Source organism: Diadema antillarum, unplaced genomic scaffold (assembly GCF_040938485.1).
Source record: "Diadema antillarum isolate AM-2024a unplaced genomic scaffold, OU_Dant_1.0 seq00001726_RagTag, whole genome shotgun sequence".
NCBI classification, from domain to species: Eukaryota; Metazoa; Echinodermata; class Echinoidea; order Diadematoida; family Diadematidae; genus Diadema; species Diadema antillarum.
The window spans coordinates 47,568-66,136 of NW_027272413.1; the positions used below are offsets into that span (position 1 = coordinate 47,568).

The 18,569-nt window shown below is 39.4% G+C and overlaps 1 protein-coding gene across 1 annotated transcript in view; it reads left to right on the forward strand.

Moving 5' to 3' along the window:
• Positions 1–18,569, forward strand: part of LOC139711893 (tRNA pseudouridine(38/39) synthase-like) — a 175,543-nt gene that overhangs the window by 33,519 nt on the left and 123,455 nt on the right. Inside the window, exon 7 of the mRNA XM_071623739.1 lies at positions 10,210–10,269. Within this exon, the coding sequence (XP_071479840.1) occupies positions 10,210–10,269 (60 nt within the window). The remainder of the gene's footprint in view (positions 1–10,209; positions 10,270–18,569) is intronic.

Here is an 18,569-nt window from a genome sequence, read left to right on the forward strand (position 1 = left end):
AGAAAACTTGATCATTGTTGACTTGATTTGTAGAATTGTATTTGTGTAGGGCTATTGTAGCGTAATTCCATTGCCATGTGTCTTAGATATAAATTTCCTACAGAGTGTAAAATTCTTAACTTGAAAGTAGACAAATCTTGATGGATGTGGTACTTACAAGTTAAAAGATCTTGATCGACATACAACTTCAAATCACAGTCATTAACATGAAAATTTTATGTTTTTTGACAATAGAAATTCATTTGGCACCTACAAACTTGTAGTAATTTTAGGTTAAAGGTTAGAGAGTACTTATTTAGTGGTTATATTATAGTTGAAGGCATAAATAATCTTTATCAAGACATTTCAGAATACATGAGTACCAAGAATTTGTATTTTTTCCAGTGTATTTCAGAAGGCGTAATTCCGTTACCATTTGTGTAATTCCGTTCCCACTGACTTTACAGGGAAAAAGCCTGCTGCTAAGAAAATGTGATGAAATATTTGAAAACCAATCCAACTATTCGTTATAAAATTGAAGTTGAAACAATCAATGATGAAATCAGACAACAATCTATACTGTATGTGTTATAAATTTCAGAGAAACTACTCCCAAAGTCAGAGGTGAAGTTGTGACTCAATTTTCTGGTAATTCCGTTACCATCACACATAGACCTCCTTTGTAACCAACCAAGTGAGAACATTTAACAAGTTTGTATTTGGGGTGATAGTGTGAGTACCTCTGCATCTTTTAAATGTTTCAAGAGAAGGCAAAGTAATCAATCCAGTGTACAGGGGGAAAGAATATGAGCCAAAATTCTCTGATTTGTAATTCTGTTAGCGCGGAATTGCCCCAACGTGGCAGAAGTAATAAACCCACACTCCTACCTCGCAACGCACTTGAGTCGGACGTACTTTCTGTATCCTCTGTGTCTACATGAGTGAATGCTAGTTGTATATGCGAGTATGTATTACATGGTGTCAAGAAAAGGGAGTCAACATTGCATTCTACTATAAGCACGATGGCAGGATTGAAGCCTCCAGGACCCCTTAGCTTTGAAGGGAATGTGGCCACCAACTGGAAGGATTGGCTGCGATCATATGAACTATATGAGACGGCAACAGAACTAAACAAGAAACGTGACGAAGTGCGTTATGCTACGTTTTTGTACGTGGCAGGTGCCACAGCCCAGAGGATAGCGAGAACATTTGAATTCAAGTCTGAGGAAGTCGGAAAAGTACAGCCACTGAAAGAAAAGTTTGAGACTTACTGCCAACCGAGAAAAAATTTGTCGGTATTGAGATACCTATTTAACTCTCGCAATCAACAATCTGATGAGAACTTCAGCACCTACCTCACCGACCTAAAAGCGCTCGTGGCTAACTGTGAATTCAAGGATCTCGAGGATGAGATGCTACGTGACCGGATAATTTGTGGTATTAAGGACCATGGACTCAGAGAAAAGCTGCTTCAAATAGACAACCTCAACTTGCAGCATTAAGGAAAGCAGTACAGCGCAGATGGAACAATTACGAATTGGTACCGAGGCTGAGGTGCACCATGTAAAGAGCCGTGCACGATCTCGATCACATCAGAAAAAGTTTCGCCGAAACGATCGCCCGTCCAAATCCCAAGCCCGACGCGACACATGTGCTTTTGTTTATCTGTACCTTTGTTTATCACTCGCCATCCTATTATTCTTTATTATTATTAGAATGGTTTATTAGGTAAAATTTGCAAAATCGTAGCCCAAAGGCTAAAATACATTGCAATGACAACTAAAAAATACATTGAACTGTCGTACATTACATCCACATTAAAAATCACAATTAGACATAAAATATATTGCACAAAATAATGGAAAAAGTGTAGAAACTGCGGGCAAATTGGATATTTTGAAAAGTCAACCAGATGTAAAATGAACCGGAGCTTTGGTGATGGAAAACCCACCCCATCGATGGGTAACCCAAGCCAGAGTGGACGAGGTGACCGATTATGCGATGCGAACGATGACCGCCGGATTGACAGCCGTGGTGACCGCCGAAATGAACTTTGCGACTATCGACGAAACAATAGGGACTACCATGATCAAGGTATATCGAGAAAGAATTACAACCGGGACGTGTGCAACCTCGATCAGTACAACCAAGGTCCCCGCGATGATGATGACGACAACGGTCACGACGATGACGAATATTTCTACGTAGATGTTATAGTCGACAATGTGGACCAACTTAGAGCGGATGAATGGAGACAAACCTGCAACGTAAACGGAGTGAGAGTTAAGTTTAAGCTAGACTCGGGTGCTCAGGTTAACATATTACCCGAGAGCATCTTTAGGGAAACTAAGTCATGTTTGGAGGACACAAACATAACCCTACGTACATACTCGGGACACAAAATGAATCCCGTTGGACAGGCTACATGCGAAGTGAAAGTGGGTAAGAAAATATTCTCCCTAAATTTTCAAGTGGTGGCTGACAATGTCAGGCCTTTGTTAGGTTTGAAAGCTTGTGAGATGATGAATTTGATGAAGAGGTGCATTGTTGATGACGTGGCAGGCGCAGGCGGGGCACAACCAAATGACGCTGCGACCCCACATGAAACCCGAGACCCAATTTCTCGCACAACCGCAGAAAGTGCGGCAAAACATGACCCCACCCGAGGGAAGAGCGACCCGCTAGATGCGCATGCGGATTTGTTCACCTGACTTGGCCGATTACGCAACCATGAATATGACATCTCAATTCGAGATGACATTGCACCCGTAAAGTGTTCTCCGCGTTCGATACCACACAAGTTAAGCGACAACGTGAAAGCTGAGCTCGACCGAGTCGATGGGGGTTATCAAGAGGGTAAGCGGTCCCACAGGATGGGTAAGCGCAATGACCATAGTCCATAAGCCGGATGGACGCGGCCGAATATGCCTTGAACCCCGCGGATTGAATATGGCGATCCGACGAGAGCACACCCCCATGCCCACTTTTGAGCAAGTATCCGCACGTATGCCTAATGCTTGGATATTCTCAAAATTTGATGCCACAAGTGGGTACTGGCAATTACCGCTGACAGACAGAAGTTTGTACTACACGATATTCAACACCCAGTTAGGCCGATATCGCTACAAGGTGATGCCATTTGGCATCTCATCGGCCAGTGAAATTTGGCAGCGAGCCATGGTCGATGAGTTTGGCCAACTGGAAGGTGTTGGAGTGGTCGCAGACGACATTCTGATATGGGGCACAGATGTCACGGAACATGATGCCCGTCTAGCCGCTTTCCTAGACAAAGTCCGTTCGTGCGGCTTGAAGCTGAACAAAGCCAAGTCGATCATTCGCGTGAGCAAGATAGAGTATGTAGGTCACGTGATCAGTAGTGATGGTGTAAAGCCCAGCAGTGATAGGATCAAGGCAATCATACAGCTACCCTATCCGGAATAAAAAAAGGAGGTTTGAAACCTTCCTCGGAATGGTTACCTACCTGGGAAAGTTCATCCCTAACCTATCAGAAATAACAGCCCCTCTATGCGAACTGACAAAAAAAGATGTGATCTGGCACTGGGAACCAGAACACACGCGCGCTGTCGATTCACTGAAGAACATGATCACATCCGCACCAGTACTGAAACTCTATGATGCAGGGAAGCCAGTTGCCCTAGTAACAGACGCATCCAATGCGGGATTTGGAGCCGTGCTCATGCACGATAATAATCCTATCGCCTATGCATCGAGACGCATGAACGATGCCGAAAGCAACTATGCGCCAATAGAAAAGGAGATGTGTGCCATACTGTTCGCTTGTAATAGAATCCACGACTACTTGTATGGACAGAAAGTGATGATACACACAGACCACAAGCCGCTGATTGGCATAGCCGCAAGACCGTTGCACAAGTTAAGCCCTCGCCTACAGCGCATGCGTTTGCATCTCCTGGCTTACGACATCCAGCGCCAGTGAAAGCCTGGGAAAGAGATGTTCGTACTTTGTACCAGACGCCTTTAATAAGCCGCTTGCTCCCTCCAAGCACTACGCGTTTGCAAACAGAGCCTCGTATCAAAGTAGAGATCGACACGGTAGAAAGTGCTATGCACATGTCCCCTCGCAGACTGGAACAATTTCAGAGAGAGACTGAACGCGATCCCGTTCTCCATAAGGTTCGCGCGTTTATACGCAGTGAATGGCCTGAGAACATGAATGACGTGCGGCATGAATTGAAGCCTTATCACTCATTTCGCAATGAGCTCGTTGAAATTGATGGGCTGATAATGAAAGACACTAGAATCGTAGTACCTGCAAGTCTTCAGAAGGAAATGCTAAATGTCCTTCATGAGTCCCACATAGGTGTAGTCAAGCTCAAGATGAGAGCCAGGAATATCTTCTTTTGGCCAGGGATGAACGCTCAAATCGAGGACAAGGTTGCACGCTGCTCTATCTGCCAGGCTACCAAAAAACAGCAACAATCTGAGCCACTCATCCCACATGAAATACCTGATAGGCCACAGTCAAAAGTAGGGATAGACGTATTTCATCTTGACGGAACTAACTACCAACTAGCAGTAGATTACTACTCTAAATTCCCAGAAGTTCAAGCCCTCCACGAAATGACAGCACATCATGTCATCAATGAGCTAAAAAACATGTTTGCCCGCAATGGCATCCCAGATGAGATAATCACAGACAATGCCAAACAATTCATCTGTGCAGAATTCGAGAAGTGTTCACGGGAATGGGAAATTGAACACAAGACATCGAATCCTATCTACGCACAAAGCAATGGGCAAGCAGAACGGTATGTTCAGACAGTGAAATCGCTCATGAAACGAGCAAAAATGAGTAACCGCGACCCAGTGTATGCTCTGCTTGAGTATAGAAACACGCCCATTGATGGTTTAGAATGGGTATGCACCTGCTCAACTTCTCAATGGACGGCTATTGAGGAGTACTTAGTCGTGTGCCCACTCAGATGACCCTCCTCAAACCACATGTCGTGCCTACCATGCATGATAACCTCATGGCCAGACAGAAACAGCAGCAAAAACACTTCAACGCGAAAGCCTGTCAGACCCCCCTCTCCCAGCTCCCAACCAATCAGGAAATAGTTTTTCGCGCCACGACTAACTCGTGGAGAACTGGCCACGTCGCACACCCTACTTACGCCCCTCGAAGCTACGTTATCAAAAATGAGCAAGGCGAATATAGGCGAAATCGGAAAGACATCCGACCAATTCCTGCCCGCCACCCTCCCACAGCCCCGCCAACTGCAGCGAGCAACAGCTCCATTACAGCCCTTAGCTCGCCACGTCATAGCCGCTCCCACTCACAACGCTATTGCACCATCATGCTTTTCCAACCAACCACCACTCGAAGCGGAAGAGTATCCACCCAACCAAAGCGTCTTGATTTGCAATTCCTCAAAGCATGGTGAACTAAACAGAAATTTGAAGTGTAAATAACCGTACATTGTATTTAACTTCTGGTAACATCGCTCACGCATACCAGTATATTTGTTTTATAAGTCGTGTAGTCCTTATGATTGTTATGACTTGTCTGTTTCATTGTCGAATTCCCCTCTTTACTTTCAATCCTTCTCCTTGATCCTTGCCTTCTTTCCTTCTCTTTCCTTTTAGAAAACATCCTTTCTTGATAGATATAACTCACTATTTCATGTAATGTCGACATCTGAGTTACCGGTTGAGAGATAAAACATGCTACTTCTATCCACTCACTTTCGGACGTATATATAGAGCTTATTATAATTATCCACACTTCATTAGATTATTAATCAAACATTCTTAAAGTAGGCCCAAATTATTCATGGTTAACGAAAATCTAAATGATAAGTTAAATATCATTAGTAGTTCTCACAACTTCATTATTTCAATTACTATGTGATGTCTATATATAATTCGCATAAATGATGACCGATGTAGGAAACATAAAGAACATGAAAATCAATGGTGCGATGAGAGAGATTAAGTAACAAAAGATATATTTGAAGATTTAATGATGTTAAGTATTGTGCAATTACAATGAACATTGAATGTTTGTAGAAATCGAAAGTGGCAAGAGAACCACGTAAAAAGAAAAAAAAGAGTAAAACTTATTTGTATATGTGATGACAGAAAGTGGAAAGAGAACCACACAAACACAAATGATTACAAAAACAATGTACTGTGTATATACTTCACTTTGTAACGAAACTAAGAAGGAAAAATAAGAAACTAAGATGCACGCACTGAAGAATATAACGAGCAAATTGTACTATTATTATCACGAATTAATTTTTGACTTATTTGGCTTATTTTTTATATCTAGTGATCAATACATGGTTTTGGAAATTGCCCCTCAAAATACAAAAATAAGAATGTCTTACTAAGTGATTCCCTATAACACTAAAAAGATTTGATTTGCAGTATAAGTTCATTTCTTGTTATGTTTACACATGATATGAATCGACTACCTCTTCGATAAAAGGGGAAGATGTGATGTATGCCTCGTGTTATGTAGCCCCTCCCAAGACATACCACCCACCGTGGTAGTCTGATTATGTAACGCTGACCCTCACAGCAATACTGGAAAGCCCAACGTGGCAGAAGTAATAAACCCACACTCCTACCTCGCAACGCACTTGAGTCGGACATACTTTCTGTATCCTCTGTGTCTACATGAGTGAATGCTAGTTGTATATGCGAGTATATTACAATACCATGCCTGCATAAATGTATGGGGGTATGTAGGAATCACTGTGAGGTCGGGTAGCCAGGCAGTTGGTCTGTCGGTCAGTTGGTTTAATAGGCAGGCGGTTGGTCCGTCGGTCCGTTGCAAAATCTTGTGGATCGAACTACTCTCTCATTTTTTGAGCAATTAACCCCAAATTTATCATGTGTGACCGCTATCAAAGGAAGATGTGCAAGATGCCTTTTTCATTGGTATTGCATTATGCATTGCCATGGCAACGTCAAATTTTTTTAAAATCTCACAAAATGTTGTGGATCGAACTCCTCTCTCATTTTTTGAGCAATTGACCCCAAATTTGGCATGTGTGACCACTATCCAATCATATATCAATCATACAGAAATGTGGGGATTGATCTAACTCCCAGATTTTTTGAGTATTTGACTTGAATTTTGGCACATGTGACCACTATAGTACATAGATGTGCAGAACACATCTTCTGTCAGTATTGAACAATGTGTTGCCATGGTAACAGCATTTTGTCACTAAAAAGAATACAAAAATGTTGTGGATTTGGCTAACTCCCTCAGTCTTTGAGCATATGGCATGAAATTTGGCACATGTGACCCCTATGGTACGTAGATGTGCAAACTTAATCTTTTGTCATTATTGAACAATGCATTGCCATGGTAACAGCATATTCTGAATAAAAATTGTACAAAAATACTGTAGATTCAGCCATCTCCCTCAGTCTTTGATCATTTGGCTTGAAATTTGGCCAATGGGACTGCTATAGTACTTTGATGTGCAAACTTAATCTTTTGCCATTGTTTAGCAATGTGTTGCCATGGTAACAGCAATTTTTCACTAAAAAGCCAACAGAAATATTGTGGACTCAGCTTACTCCCTCAGTCTTTTAGCATTTAGCTTGAATTTTTGTGCATGTGTGACCGCCATAGTACATAAATTTGTAAACTTAATCTTTCATCAATGTTGAACAATGTGTTGCCATGGTAATTCAGCATATTTTGAATGAAAACTCATGCAAAAATACTGTGGATTTAGCTAACTCCCTGAGTTTTTTAGCATTTGGCCTGAAATTTGGCACAATGTGACTGCTATAGTACCAAAGATGTGCAAACTTTATCTTTCCTTATTGTTGAACAATGTGTTGTCATGGTAACAGTATATTTTATATGAAAAATCATACAACAATTTTGGTTCAGGTAACTCTAAGTTTTTTGAGCATTTGGCTTGAAATTTGGCACATTTGACCACTATATTACCTACATTTGTAGATGTGCAAAAATTTATCTTTCATCATTGTTGAAAAATGTGTTGCCATGGTAACAGCATATTTTGAATGAAAATCATGCAATATTGTGAATTCTGCTAACTCCATCAGCTTTTGAGCATTTGACTTGAGATTTGGCACATGTGACAGCTATGATATACAGTTGTGCAAAGTTATTTTTTTGTTAATGTCAAACATTGTGTTGCCATGGTTACGGCATTTTTTAGATAAAAATCATAGAAATTGTGATTTACTTATTTTGTTCCCTCAGGTTTTGAGCACTTGACTTGAGACATGGCACATATATATACATATACATATATGAATATACATTTATTCAATGTTGAACAATACATTGCTGTGGTAACTAATTTTATTTTTTAAGAAAAAGCATACAAAGTAATTGCTAGTTGAGCTAACTCCCTCAGTGTTAGGTGGGGGTACTAATCACATTGAATGGTAGTTCTAGTTCTTTATTCATATCCAAGACATGGTATGTCACTGCAAGCCATGTGTTGAAAGTGAACAGAGAAAAATGGAATGTGTGGTATAGCTTTTGTTGTAGTGACCACATTATCTGACAGGTCACCATGTTGAAGATTATGAACCATAAAAAGTAAAAGAAAACCCTAAACACAGACCTGCAGTCAGTGCAGGCTGGCCTGTTTATTTGACCATTTTCATTGACATATCTCATCCATTTCAGTGAGATATTCAGTGTTCCTTCATGATGACGCTCAAACTTGGAAAAAGAACAACTTGTCTTTAAAATTAATGTGTTCAGTCATTTATGATATTTATCCACACAATTAGGTATCAATGGAAAGAAGGAGAGTTCCCCTTTTCTCACAGCCAACATTGTGCTCTCCATAGTTGACAAAGAGTAGCCTTCTAATGTTGGATTGCCTTTTCCTTGTTTTTTCTTTTACTTTTTTTTTCTTTTTTGATATGCATTGTATAAGTATACCTGGATGATGATATAGGGGAATCATAATCTGATATGGTACAGGTGGCATGTCCTTGCAGTCAGAGATGACTCTGTGAACCCGTCCTGCTTTTCAGTTCCCTCCTTCCTTTTTGTAGTCCTTGTGATGTGTGTTGTAGGAATATGTATCCTTAGAACGACTCATGGACCTTAGAGATTCCTTTTGTCTGTAAAATGTATCGCATATTGCAAAAAAAAAAAAAACACAAAAAAAAAAACAAAGCAAAATCAGGTACATTATATTTTTGGTGAGAAAGATTTTCATTTCATTTCTTTATTTGTCCAAATATTTTTAGATCATGTAATGGAAATTGGGTTTTGTCACACATTACTATTGAAACATCTAAAACAATGTATGAAAAAAAAGTAAATTAAACATAGAATGGATACTCAGATAATTCCAAACAGCCACACATTCATTCAAACACATTTTATTGTTATGTAGTGCACATATTAAAAAAAAAAAGAGTATACATGCAATACCTGTATAATGAATCAAGTACATATACTTCCAAAGGAAATAATATATGTATAGAAATTATTGTGAAATCATTTATCAATAGTTATAAATTCTAACATTTATGTCATTAAACATCTATTTATGGAGACTATATGAATAACATAATCTGTAAATTATTGTACATATTTCCTTTTATCCACATACACTCCTCACCCTGCCCCCCCCCCCCCCCAAACCAGCTAAGGCCCACTCATTTTCATTGATGCCCTGTACACAATCAACAGTTATTGAACATTAACAGGGGGGATCTGCATATCTGTTGGCACATTTCAGAGATCTGTTCTACTTTAGAACCACATTGCATCCATATATCATGCATCCAAATTTACATTTTTAGTAATTGCTGCATTTGTATGTCCCTATGTACCTATGAGACTATTTCCAATTTCATTTCCACAAGATTGGTTCACATGATGACTCTGTAAAGCCCTTGGTCAGAAATGAAACCAATCTTAGCATTAATCAGTCCAAGAGACAGGGGATTCAGTTGTTATACATCTGTAAACTGTGAAATATTTTGAGGATATACAACACGGTATATATATATATATATATATATATATATATATATATATATATATATACAAGTAAGTCCATCATCATATCAAATGCTTTATTGCCCATAGCCAAATTTAAGTCATGTTACTTGGAGTTTATCATAAGTTTTTTTGTTAAAAACAAATGCACTGTGCATCACAATTGTGAAAATAGTAACAGTTACTGCCTTTGTGATGTGTGTTTGTTTTACTGCCAGGTGATGCAGGAAGCTAGCCAGAAATTAGTGGGAACTCATGACTTCAGGAACTTTTGCAAGGTATGTATGTGGTCTCCACTTCATTTGTGTGTGTGTGTGTGGGCTTTTTTTTTTTTTTTGCAACTGCATTGCATGATTATTTCAGTACAGATTCTAAGCAAAAGTGATATATTATTATAATAGTGCACTGCAGAAAATGAGGAAAATAGCCAGTTCCTTGATTCATGTTATTTATTTGTTACATTTGATGATTGGCTTGATCTTTTTTTTCTCTGTGTTTTTGTCTCGCCCACCGGAGGTGAAGGTGAGACTAAGGGATCCAAATGGCGTCCGTCCGTCGGTCATCCGTCCGTCGTCCGTCCGTCGTCCGTCACAAATGTTAAAGTTTACCTGCAAGACTCTCTTATGATGCATAACTTGGCAACTGTTACAGCAATGGCAGCCACACTTGGGTGATAGAAGCACTAGGGGTATCTTCATGTTATGGTGTTGTCGGATGTCATGTGATGATGTCAAAGGTCATTTGAGGTCATTTATTAAAGAGTATGTGCAAGACTCTCTTTTCTATGTTAAAGTTTACCTGCAAGACTCTCTTTTGACAAATAACTTCACATAAGTTGCTTGGATTACAACCTAACTTGGGTCATAGATGCACTGGGGGTACCTTCATGTTATGGTGCCGTTGGAGGTCACAGGATAAGGTCAAAGGTCATTTGAGGTCATACGTTAAAGTTTACTTGCAAGACTCTCTTATCACACGTAACTCGACACATGTTGCTACAATGGCAATCAAACGTGGGTGATGGATGCACTGGGGGTACCTCCATGTTATGGTGCCGTAAGAGGTCACATGATAAGGTCAAAGGTCATTTGAGGTCATACGTTAAAGTTTACTTGCAAGACTCTTATCACACGTAACTCAGCACATGTTGCTACAATGGCAATCAAATTTGGGTGATGGTAGATGTCTCTTGGGAAGTTGAAGGTAACCACAAGGTTAAAGGTTACAGACAGGGGTCTATGAACTTTTAGGGCCCAATGTTAAGTTTTTAGGGCGCATTTCGTTTATGGCTCATAACTTTTGATCCCTTTGTCCGTTTGTGACCAAACTTAGATGGAAGATGTCCCTTGGGGAGTTGAAGGTCGTCACAAGGTCAAAGGTCACAGACAGGGGTCAACAAACTTTTAGGGCCCAATGTTATTTTTTTAGGGCGCGTTTTGATTGTGGCTCATAACTTTTGATCCCTATGTCCGTTTGTGACCAAACTTGGACGGTAGCTGTCCCTTGCGGAGTTAAAGGTCATCACAAGGTCAAAGGTCACAGAAAGGGGTCAACAAATTTTTAGGGCCCAATGTTAAGTTTTTATGGCACGTTTCGATTATGGCTCAGTACTTTTGATCCCTTTGTCCGTTTGTGACCAAACTTGGATGGTAAATGTCCCTTAGGGTGTTGACGGTCACCACAAGGTCAAAGTTCATAAGCAGGTCAATTAACTTCTGGGAGTTATAAAAAATATTAATTCCTTGTACGCGAATGGGCGAGACACAATTCGGCGATTGCCTTGTTTAAACAAAATGGAAAATATGCTCTTCAGGCATGAGATTTCTCCGCGGATCCGCGGATTTCCGCGGATTTTGAAATTCTGGGGAGAAAATACACAGTCGGGAAAATTTCTGTGATTTTCCTCCTTTCCTTTCTTTTTTTTTTTGCAGCCACCATATCTCGCCGTGTGTGAATGGTGATTCGAGTGCATTTGTCAGCGGGCAGCTGTGCGATGTTGCATGTTTCATGCATGAAATGGATGTGAAACGTGCTTGTCGATCAACTTGTAGCTACGGTACTATACTGTAGCTTGCAGTGTGGTGTGATGCACACGTGTGTGAGGCTGTAACTGCGTATTACGTGTATCTATCAAGGAGCTTCGGCATGCATGCGTTGCCGCAGCATTCAGCGCGATGCGTTGACCGAAAGAACGCTCTGTATCTGTCTGTCGCGGGGAATGTTCCGCGGAGACTGCGTCTCGCTTCACGGATCTCCTCTGTATACGAAGATCAGCGTTATAACTTATGACAAAATATAAAAGAGTCCTCCGGACAGACGGATCTTTCTGTCTACGCGATGCGCTGCTTTTGTATCCCGCTGATTACGTTGGCGTGTCCTACATTTGTCATCGTGATTTTGTGGACCGGTGAGAATATTTCTTTCTTTAACGAGAAAATGAAGACCTTCGATAAGGATGACCCTCGTGTAGCGGATATTGACACAGATGTCTCCAATACAGTAAGTTCAAGTGGCAGTGGTTGGAATATGAAGTTGATCTCCCAGAACCAGTTTCATCTTCTAACCACGTTAGGCCAGCGATTCAATCGACTTCCTCGGCACCTGGAACTTGTGATACATCATCCGCCGCAAGGATTCGCTTTACATTCTGGACTTCATCCAACTATACTTCATTTGCTTGGTCTACATTAGCTGTTTATGGACTTAACCGGGTCTACAAATTGTTGTACCTCCTGTAAGGTATTATAGGCAGTCTAAGTTAGCTGTAGACAGAAACTGAGAAAGATCCGTCTGTCCGGAGGACTCTTTTATATTTTGCCATTAATGCTGTCCTACGGAGGGGATCCGTGAAGCCAGACGTGGAACATTCCCCGACGGACAGATACAGACCGATTTTTCGGTCAAAGTTAGCTGTTGCATGGACGTAGAGACGGTCAACAATAATGAGCTGCATGTATGATTTATTTTCAGCTGTCTTATATACAATGTACATACAGCCTGTACATGTTTCTCTACTAGACTACATGGACCAAGATCAGCAATACTAGTAGTAGTAGTACAAGTACTTTGCCTGGTCTGCGCACTGTAAACTGTTAATGGACTAAGGTAAAGACAGCCAACAATGGCAATGCTAAGCTGTGATTTATTTTAATTTTTTTTTTTTGTACCCGTATGAACTGAATCCAGCAAGACGTCACCTGGGTGTACATTACTGTGATTTATTATGGCCTCACATTTGAGTAGGTCCTAGGTATAACAGTTACGCATACTTTTCCTTCCTTTAGATTTTGCAAGTGTCATTCATGAGTTCAATTATCACAATGTTTCTCTGTTAAACGTACCTCATAACAATAGTAAATTTCAGTTGTAAAATGCATTAAAATGAGTTTTTTCATACCTTGAATTTCAAAAAGTCCTCACTCACCCTCCCCCCGCTCGGTCGCTACGCTCCCTCGCAGCTTGGTCGCTGCGCTCCATCGCAAACTCTCTCCTCTTTTTTCAACTTTTCTCTGTCTCATGCCTGGCTCTTTTACATACTGTAAAATGAGGAAAGTTCACATGCATGTTAAATTCTGCGAAATTTGCGGGTTCCAAGATTCGCAAAAATAAAAATGCATGTGAAAAGTACTTGTCTACACTATAAGCATTGAATGTTACAGGCAACTCATGAAAATTTTGTGCCGCGAAAAAAGCTGTTTGCTCCAATTCGCGAAAATTTCATGCCACGAAAAGATCATGTTTTACAGTAATAGAAAAGGAATGATACAAAGTTTAGTCCTCCATGATTATAGCAGCATAGATCAGTCAAGTGACCTTGATCAAGGTCTTTTTATAGAGTACAATGTACAGGCGATTCCAGTTATAATTAAATCCTCAGGACCAGCAGGTTTTGTCAAGCCCACTAGAGGTGCGGGAGACTAAGGGATCACCTGCAGCGTCCGTTGTCCGTTCGTTGTCCGTCCGTAACGCTACAAAATCTTGAATAACTCTTTACTGAGGACTTCAATTTCAATCAAACTTGGAGGAAAGAATGGTTAAATACAAAGTTACACATTTTTACCAAACATGAAGATCACCTCAAGGTCACAGACAGGGGTCAATGAACTTTAGGGCCCAATGTTATGTTTTTATGGCGTGTTTCAATTATGGCTCAACTTTTGATTCCTAAGTCCGTTTGTGAACAAACTTGGATGGTAGACGTCCATTGGGGAGTTGAAGGTCATCACAAGGTCAGATGTTCAAATCCAAGTTAACCTTAATTTCCTCTGTATCCTTGATGCCCAGCTGAGAAAAACATAAGTTACATGTACCAGGTTAGAGGTGAACTATGTGCGGGCACCGCAGCGGGGTTTGGGGAAAATAAAAAAGAAAAACCCCTCACAATCAGGTACGGTACCGATCTCCCTGAGTGGCGAATGTTTGCAAGCGTAGCGAATTCTAGGGAATTTTGAGGTTCGTTACTGTTGCAATCAAATTCGTAAACAATTGCAATCAAACTCGCAAATAGTTTTCATTGTCATAACCAGTTTTTCTTGTTACAAAGAAATTTTGCACAAGTTCAAAATTTCCTTGCGACAAGAAAAACCGTTTACGTCAAGGAAAACTGCGCATTTGATTGCAATTGTTCCATGATTTTGAATGCAACTGTTAATGAACTCTGATGAAACCTAATATTCCCTAGAATTCGCTATGTTCGCAAACATTTGCTGCTCAGTGAAATACCCCTATTAAGGGCTGATTTCGCGGAGCACGCGAACGATTTGCGAAGGATGCGAATGGCAAAATCCAACATTCCAGAAAAGTTTTTATCCGAATGTATTCCGACAGTGAAGCCAAAAAAAACATCCTTGCGCAGTTTGTGCAAAGGTTTCACGGTGTATGTGCAACTGTTGTGTGTACCATTGCTATTACAAAGTACAGCCAGTTACATACACAAAATGCATGCTACGGAAATGCAAACAACGCAAATTTTTAATAATCATTGGAGATGTGTTTCCAAGGAGATTGTTAGCTGTCTTAACTTGAAGTTTTTCTCTTTCCTGTCTCTCTCATTTCTGTGTTGTGTGTGTGTCCCGACAGTTTTTGTGATGACCTATCCCCACAAGCATTTGATTTTTTTTTTTTTTGCATGTTCCCCCACACATTGTCTTAAGTTTCAAATATAATTTTGGCATCTTTATAGTATTTTAAGGTATATTCTGTGAATTTTTTTAATATCAAACACTTAGTTTTCTTTGCTAGTTTTTAACTTTTTTGTTACTATATTAGTTGTTTGATATGTGGATGTATGTTATGATTTTGATTTGTAGAAAACGTAGAGCTTTAAAGAGGTCATACATCAAGGGTGTGGATTTGCCCCAAACATGAGCCAAACATTCGTGAGAATGTCTCCAAAGGGACGCGAACAGTTATTGCAGGTAATGATCAGAAGAACTTCCCGGATATTGCGAAACATACACGAGACATCTTCCAAAGTTCCGGGGTATGTCCGGGGTTTCACGAAGATTTTGCAAATATTGCGCATGTCTTGTGATGGTCTTGAACATATGATGAGGCTTTAAGACATTTTTGAGAACAAATCATAAGCAAATCACGACTCAGTGTGCAGAAAAGGTTTGCAAAAAATTCCAATTGTTTTGAAATTCTCGCCGAAGTTAAAGCGACATCCTCAAACAATTGACAACACTTCTGAATTCCCACGTTCATTTAGCGATCTTTTGCAGACTAAAATGTAAATGTTGGACTTTGCCATTCGCGACGTGACCACGTAAAAAACACACATTACATGCAAGGCATTTCAGTTATCACAGTCCAATAATTGAGCTTCATGATTCTTTATTTTTTCAATTCAAGCAAAACAAAAAGCACTAAATACAACATCTGTAATTTATCGGTCAATAAAAACATAAAAAGACATTGCATTACGAAAAGTCATTAGGAAATGCAATTCTTATAAAAATGACATCCGATGGAAGTCGAATTTCATGTAAGTCGAAGTGTTTTAGTTGGTCCCAATAGTTTCGACATAGGCGAGGTTGACTGTAGTGAAAAGTATAATGATAATTTGGGGACTTTACTTTGTACTTTGTTGTAGTAAAAATTCCATTATAATTGTGTTTATTGTATTAGGAGTGTGCTGTATACGGATAGAAACAAAGAAACGTCCAAAAAATGAGGTGAATAGAGAGTGGTTCAAAAGTGCGAATGTGAGTACAGTGCATGTTAGTACAGGCCTGTCAGAGCCACTGTGGGTAGTATGGTATTGACCAAAGACGCTTAACTAATAAGACACGAAAGTGCGCGCTAATCCTGTAAAAAACAAATGGACAGCGTGCGGTCCTCATGCGTATTATGCGCATCACCTGAGACCACTCAGTTAACTTCAAAGAGAGCGCGTCTCAGGTGATGTGCGTCGTTGCCTGAGACGCGCTGTCTTTGAAGATGTTGTTGTTTATCAAGCGTCTTTGATTGTGAGATCATGTTGTTGCCAAATTTTTACCTCCATGAAATAATCCTTATTACTTTAAAATCTCATTCTTCAAAATAATCCCCTCAATCGAAAAAAAGCTATGACTACAATTTTTAAATCTTTTTAAGATAATAAAAATACCACTACCTTTGGAAATGAATGATGTTCCTAGGTAGTTTGTACTTAGCTCTCTTTTGTATCGTCATGTAGGGTAGCCATTTTGTGTCCATTTTTATCGCGCGCCTTCGTATTTTGTTGTCTATTATCTTTGGTATTGACTGTACCACTTTTTGGCCTAAAAGAGAAAGAGAAAGGAGAAAGGTGGAGAGATAGAAGAAAAGAAAAGAGAAAGGGAGAGAGAAGAGAGAGGAAGAAGAAAAGAGCAGGCAAAAGAAGAGAAAACTGAAAAAGATGAGGAATGATGAATGTCATGATGACAGGCCAATCTTTAGGTCTGATTTCTCGGAGCATGCAAATGATTTAAAAAGGACAGGAATGGTAACAAAATGGCAAAGTCTGATATATGATTTCTTCGAAATTGTTTCGACAAGGGAGCTGTTAACCATTTTTGTGCAGTTTGTGCGTAGTTCTCATGGTGTATGTGTGAATTCTGTGTGTACCATTGCTAAACTATGGCCAGTCACATACATGAAAAACATGCAACTTAAATGTGAACAATGCAAATTTTACAACTAGACTTAGAAATTTGTCCAAACTGACAAATTAAGTGATCCACTCAATTTGCAATCTGAAGCAAGATGTTCATCAGAGAACTGATATTAAAGGCATAATTTACCATTTGCAGATGAAACAAAAACCCAGCATTAGTGCTTCAAAATAGTTCTAAAATGTGAGTTAGGGATAGAAACAACCACTGTAAAATTTTGAATCCGTATAATTGATGTTAAGTGTTGTTAAATACACAAAATGTGAACAATAGTTATAATAAAAATGTTTCCGGATTAAACCGTCTACAGTTATGGTTTATTGAGAAGAACACTGATATCTCCCCATATTTTAGGCTTTATTGCAAAATTTTTATATGGTACATGTAGGATGTTTTGTGATACAACAAACCTACACATATGCATCAAATGTGATATCTTGAACATTTTTGAAATCACTACTCCCAAAGGTACACTGGACCTTTAAAACTTTGCATCTTGCTGATGATAAGCTACATATTCTGCCCATACACAATAAGAATTGCACAACATCTCACTAATTTGAAGACTAAGCTTCAATTTCATTCCAAAGTCTATACATAATTCCGACATGCCCTCAATAAACAAAGAGCATATCATAAAAGCCTAAAGTTTCAGTACAACTTATCTAAATCTGGAAGAAATTTGTCTGAGCATAAGTGAGCTACACTGCTCAATGAATAAAGTCATGTCAATAAGCTCTTCAAAAAAATGGACTGCCATGGAGATATGTAAAATAGGTAATTTTACAATTAGGTTAACATTAATCAATATTTCTACAGTGATGAGGTCATCGAATCAAAGCACTATGGCTATAACTTTGATAGAGAATGAATAAGCTACAACAAGGTTAACTTTGATCGATGTTTTCACATTGATGACGTCATCAAATTAAATAGCTGTTATTATGATTTTGATGGAGAATTTGACAACCTACACCATACAGAAATCTGGTTGAAATCAAATAAGTGATGAGTAAAATACATGTATGCTCTAATGAGTTTGACATTTGATGATGTCTACGTAACAAGAAAAATGGTCAAATTTTACAGGGTAGTTTAATCAATGTTTTCACAGTGATGGCATAAATTGAAAAGCTATTATTATAGTACAGTTGATAGGGAATTTCAGTAAGCTAAAGCATACTGAAATCTGGATAGAAATTGGTCAAGAATATGTGACATATGCTTAACAAATTTGGACATTTGATGATGTCATTTTTTGATATTACTTTTTCATATCAATTGACTGAATTGTAGACATGATTTTGACATTCAGTCCAGAGGACAGGGCAGAGTCCAGTAATACAAAGTATCAACTGCAATGAACTGAAATCTGGGAGAAATTTGCTGAAGGATAAGTGAGTTATTGCTCAATGAACACAGTCATGTCAAAATGCATTTTG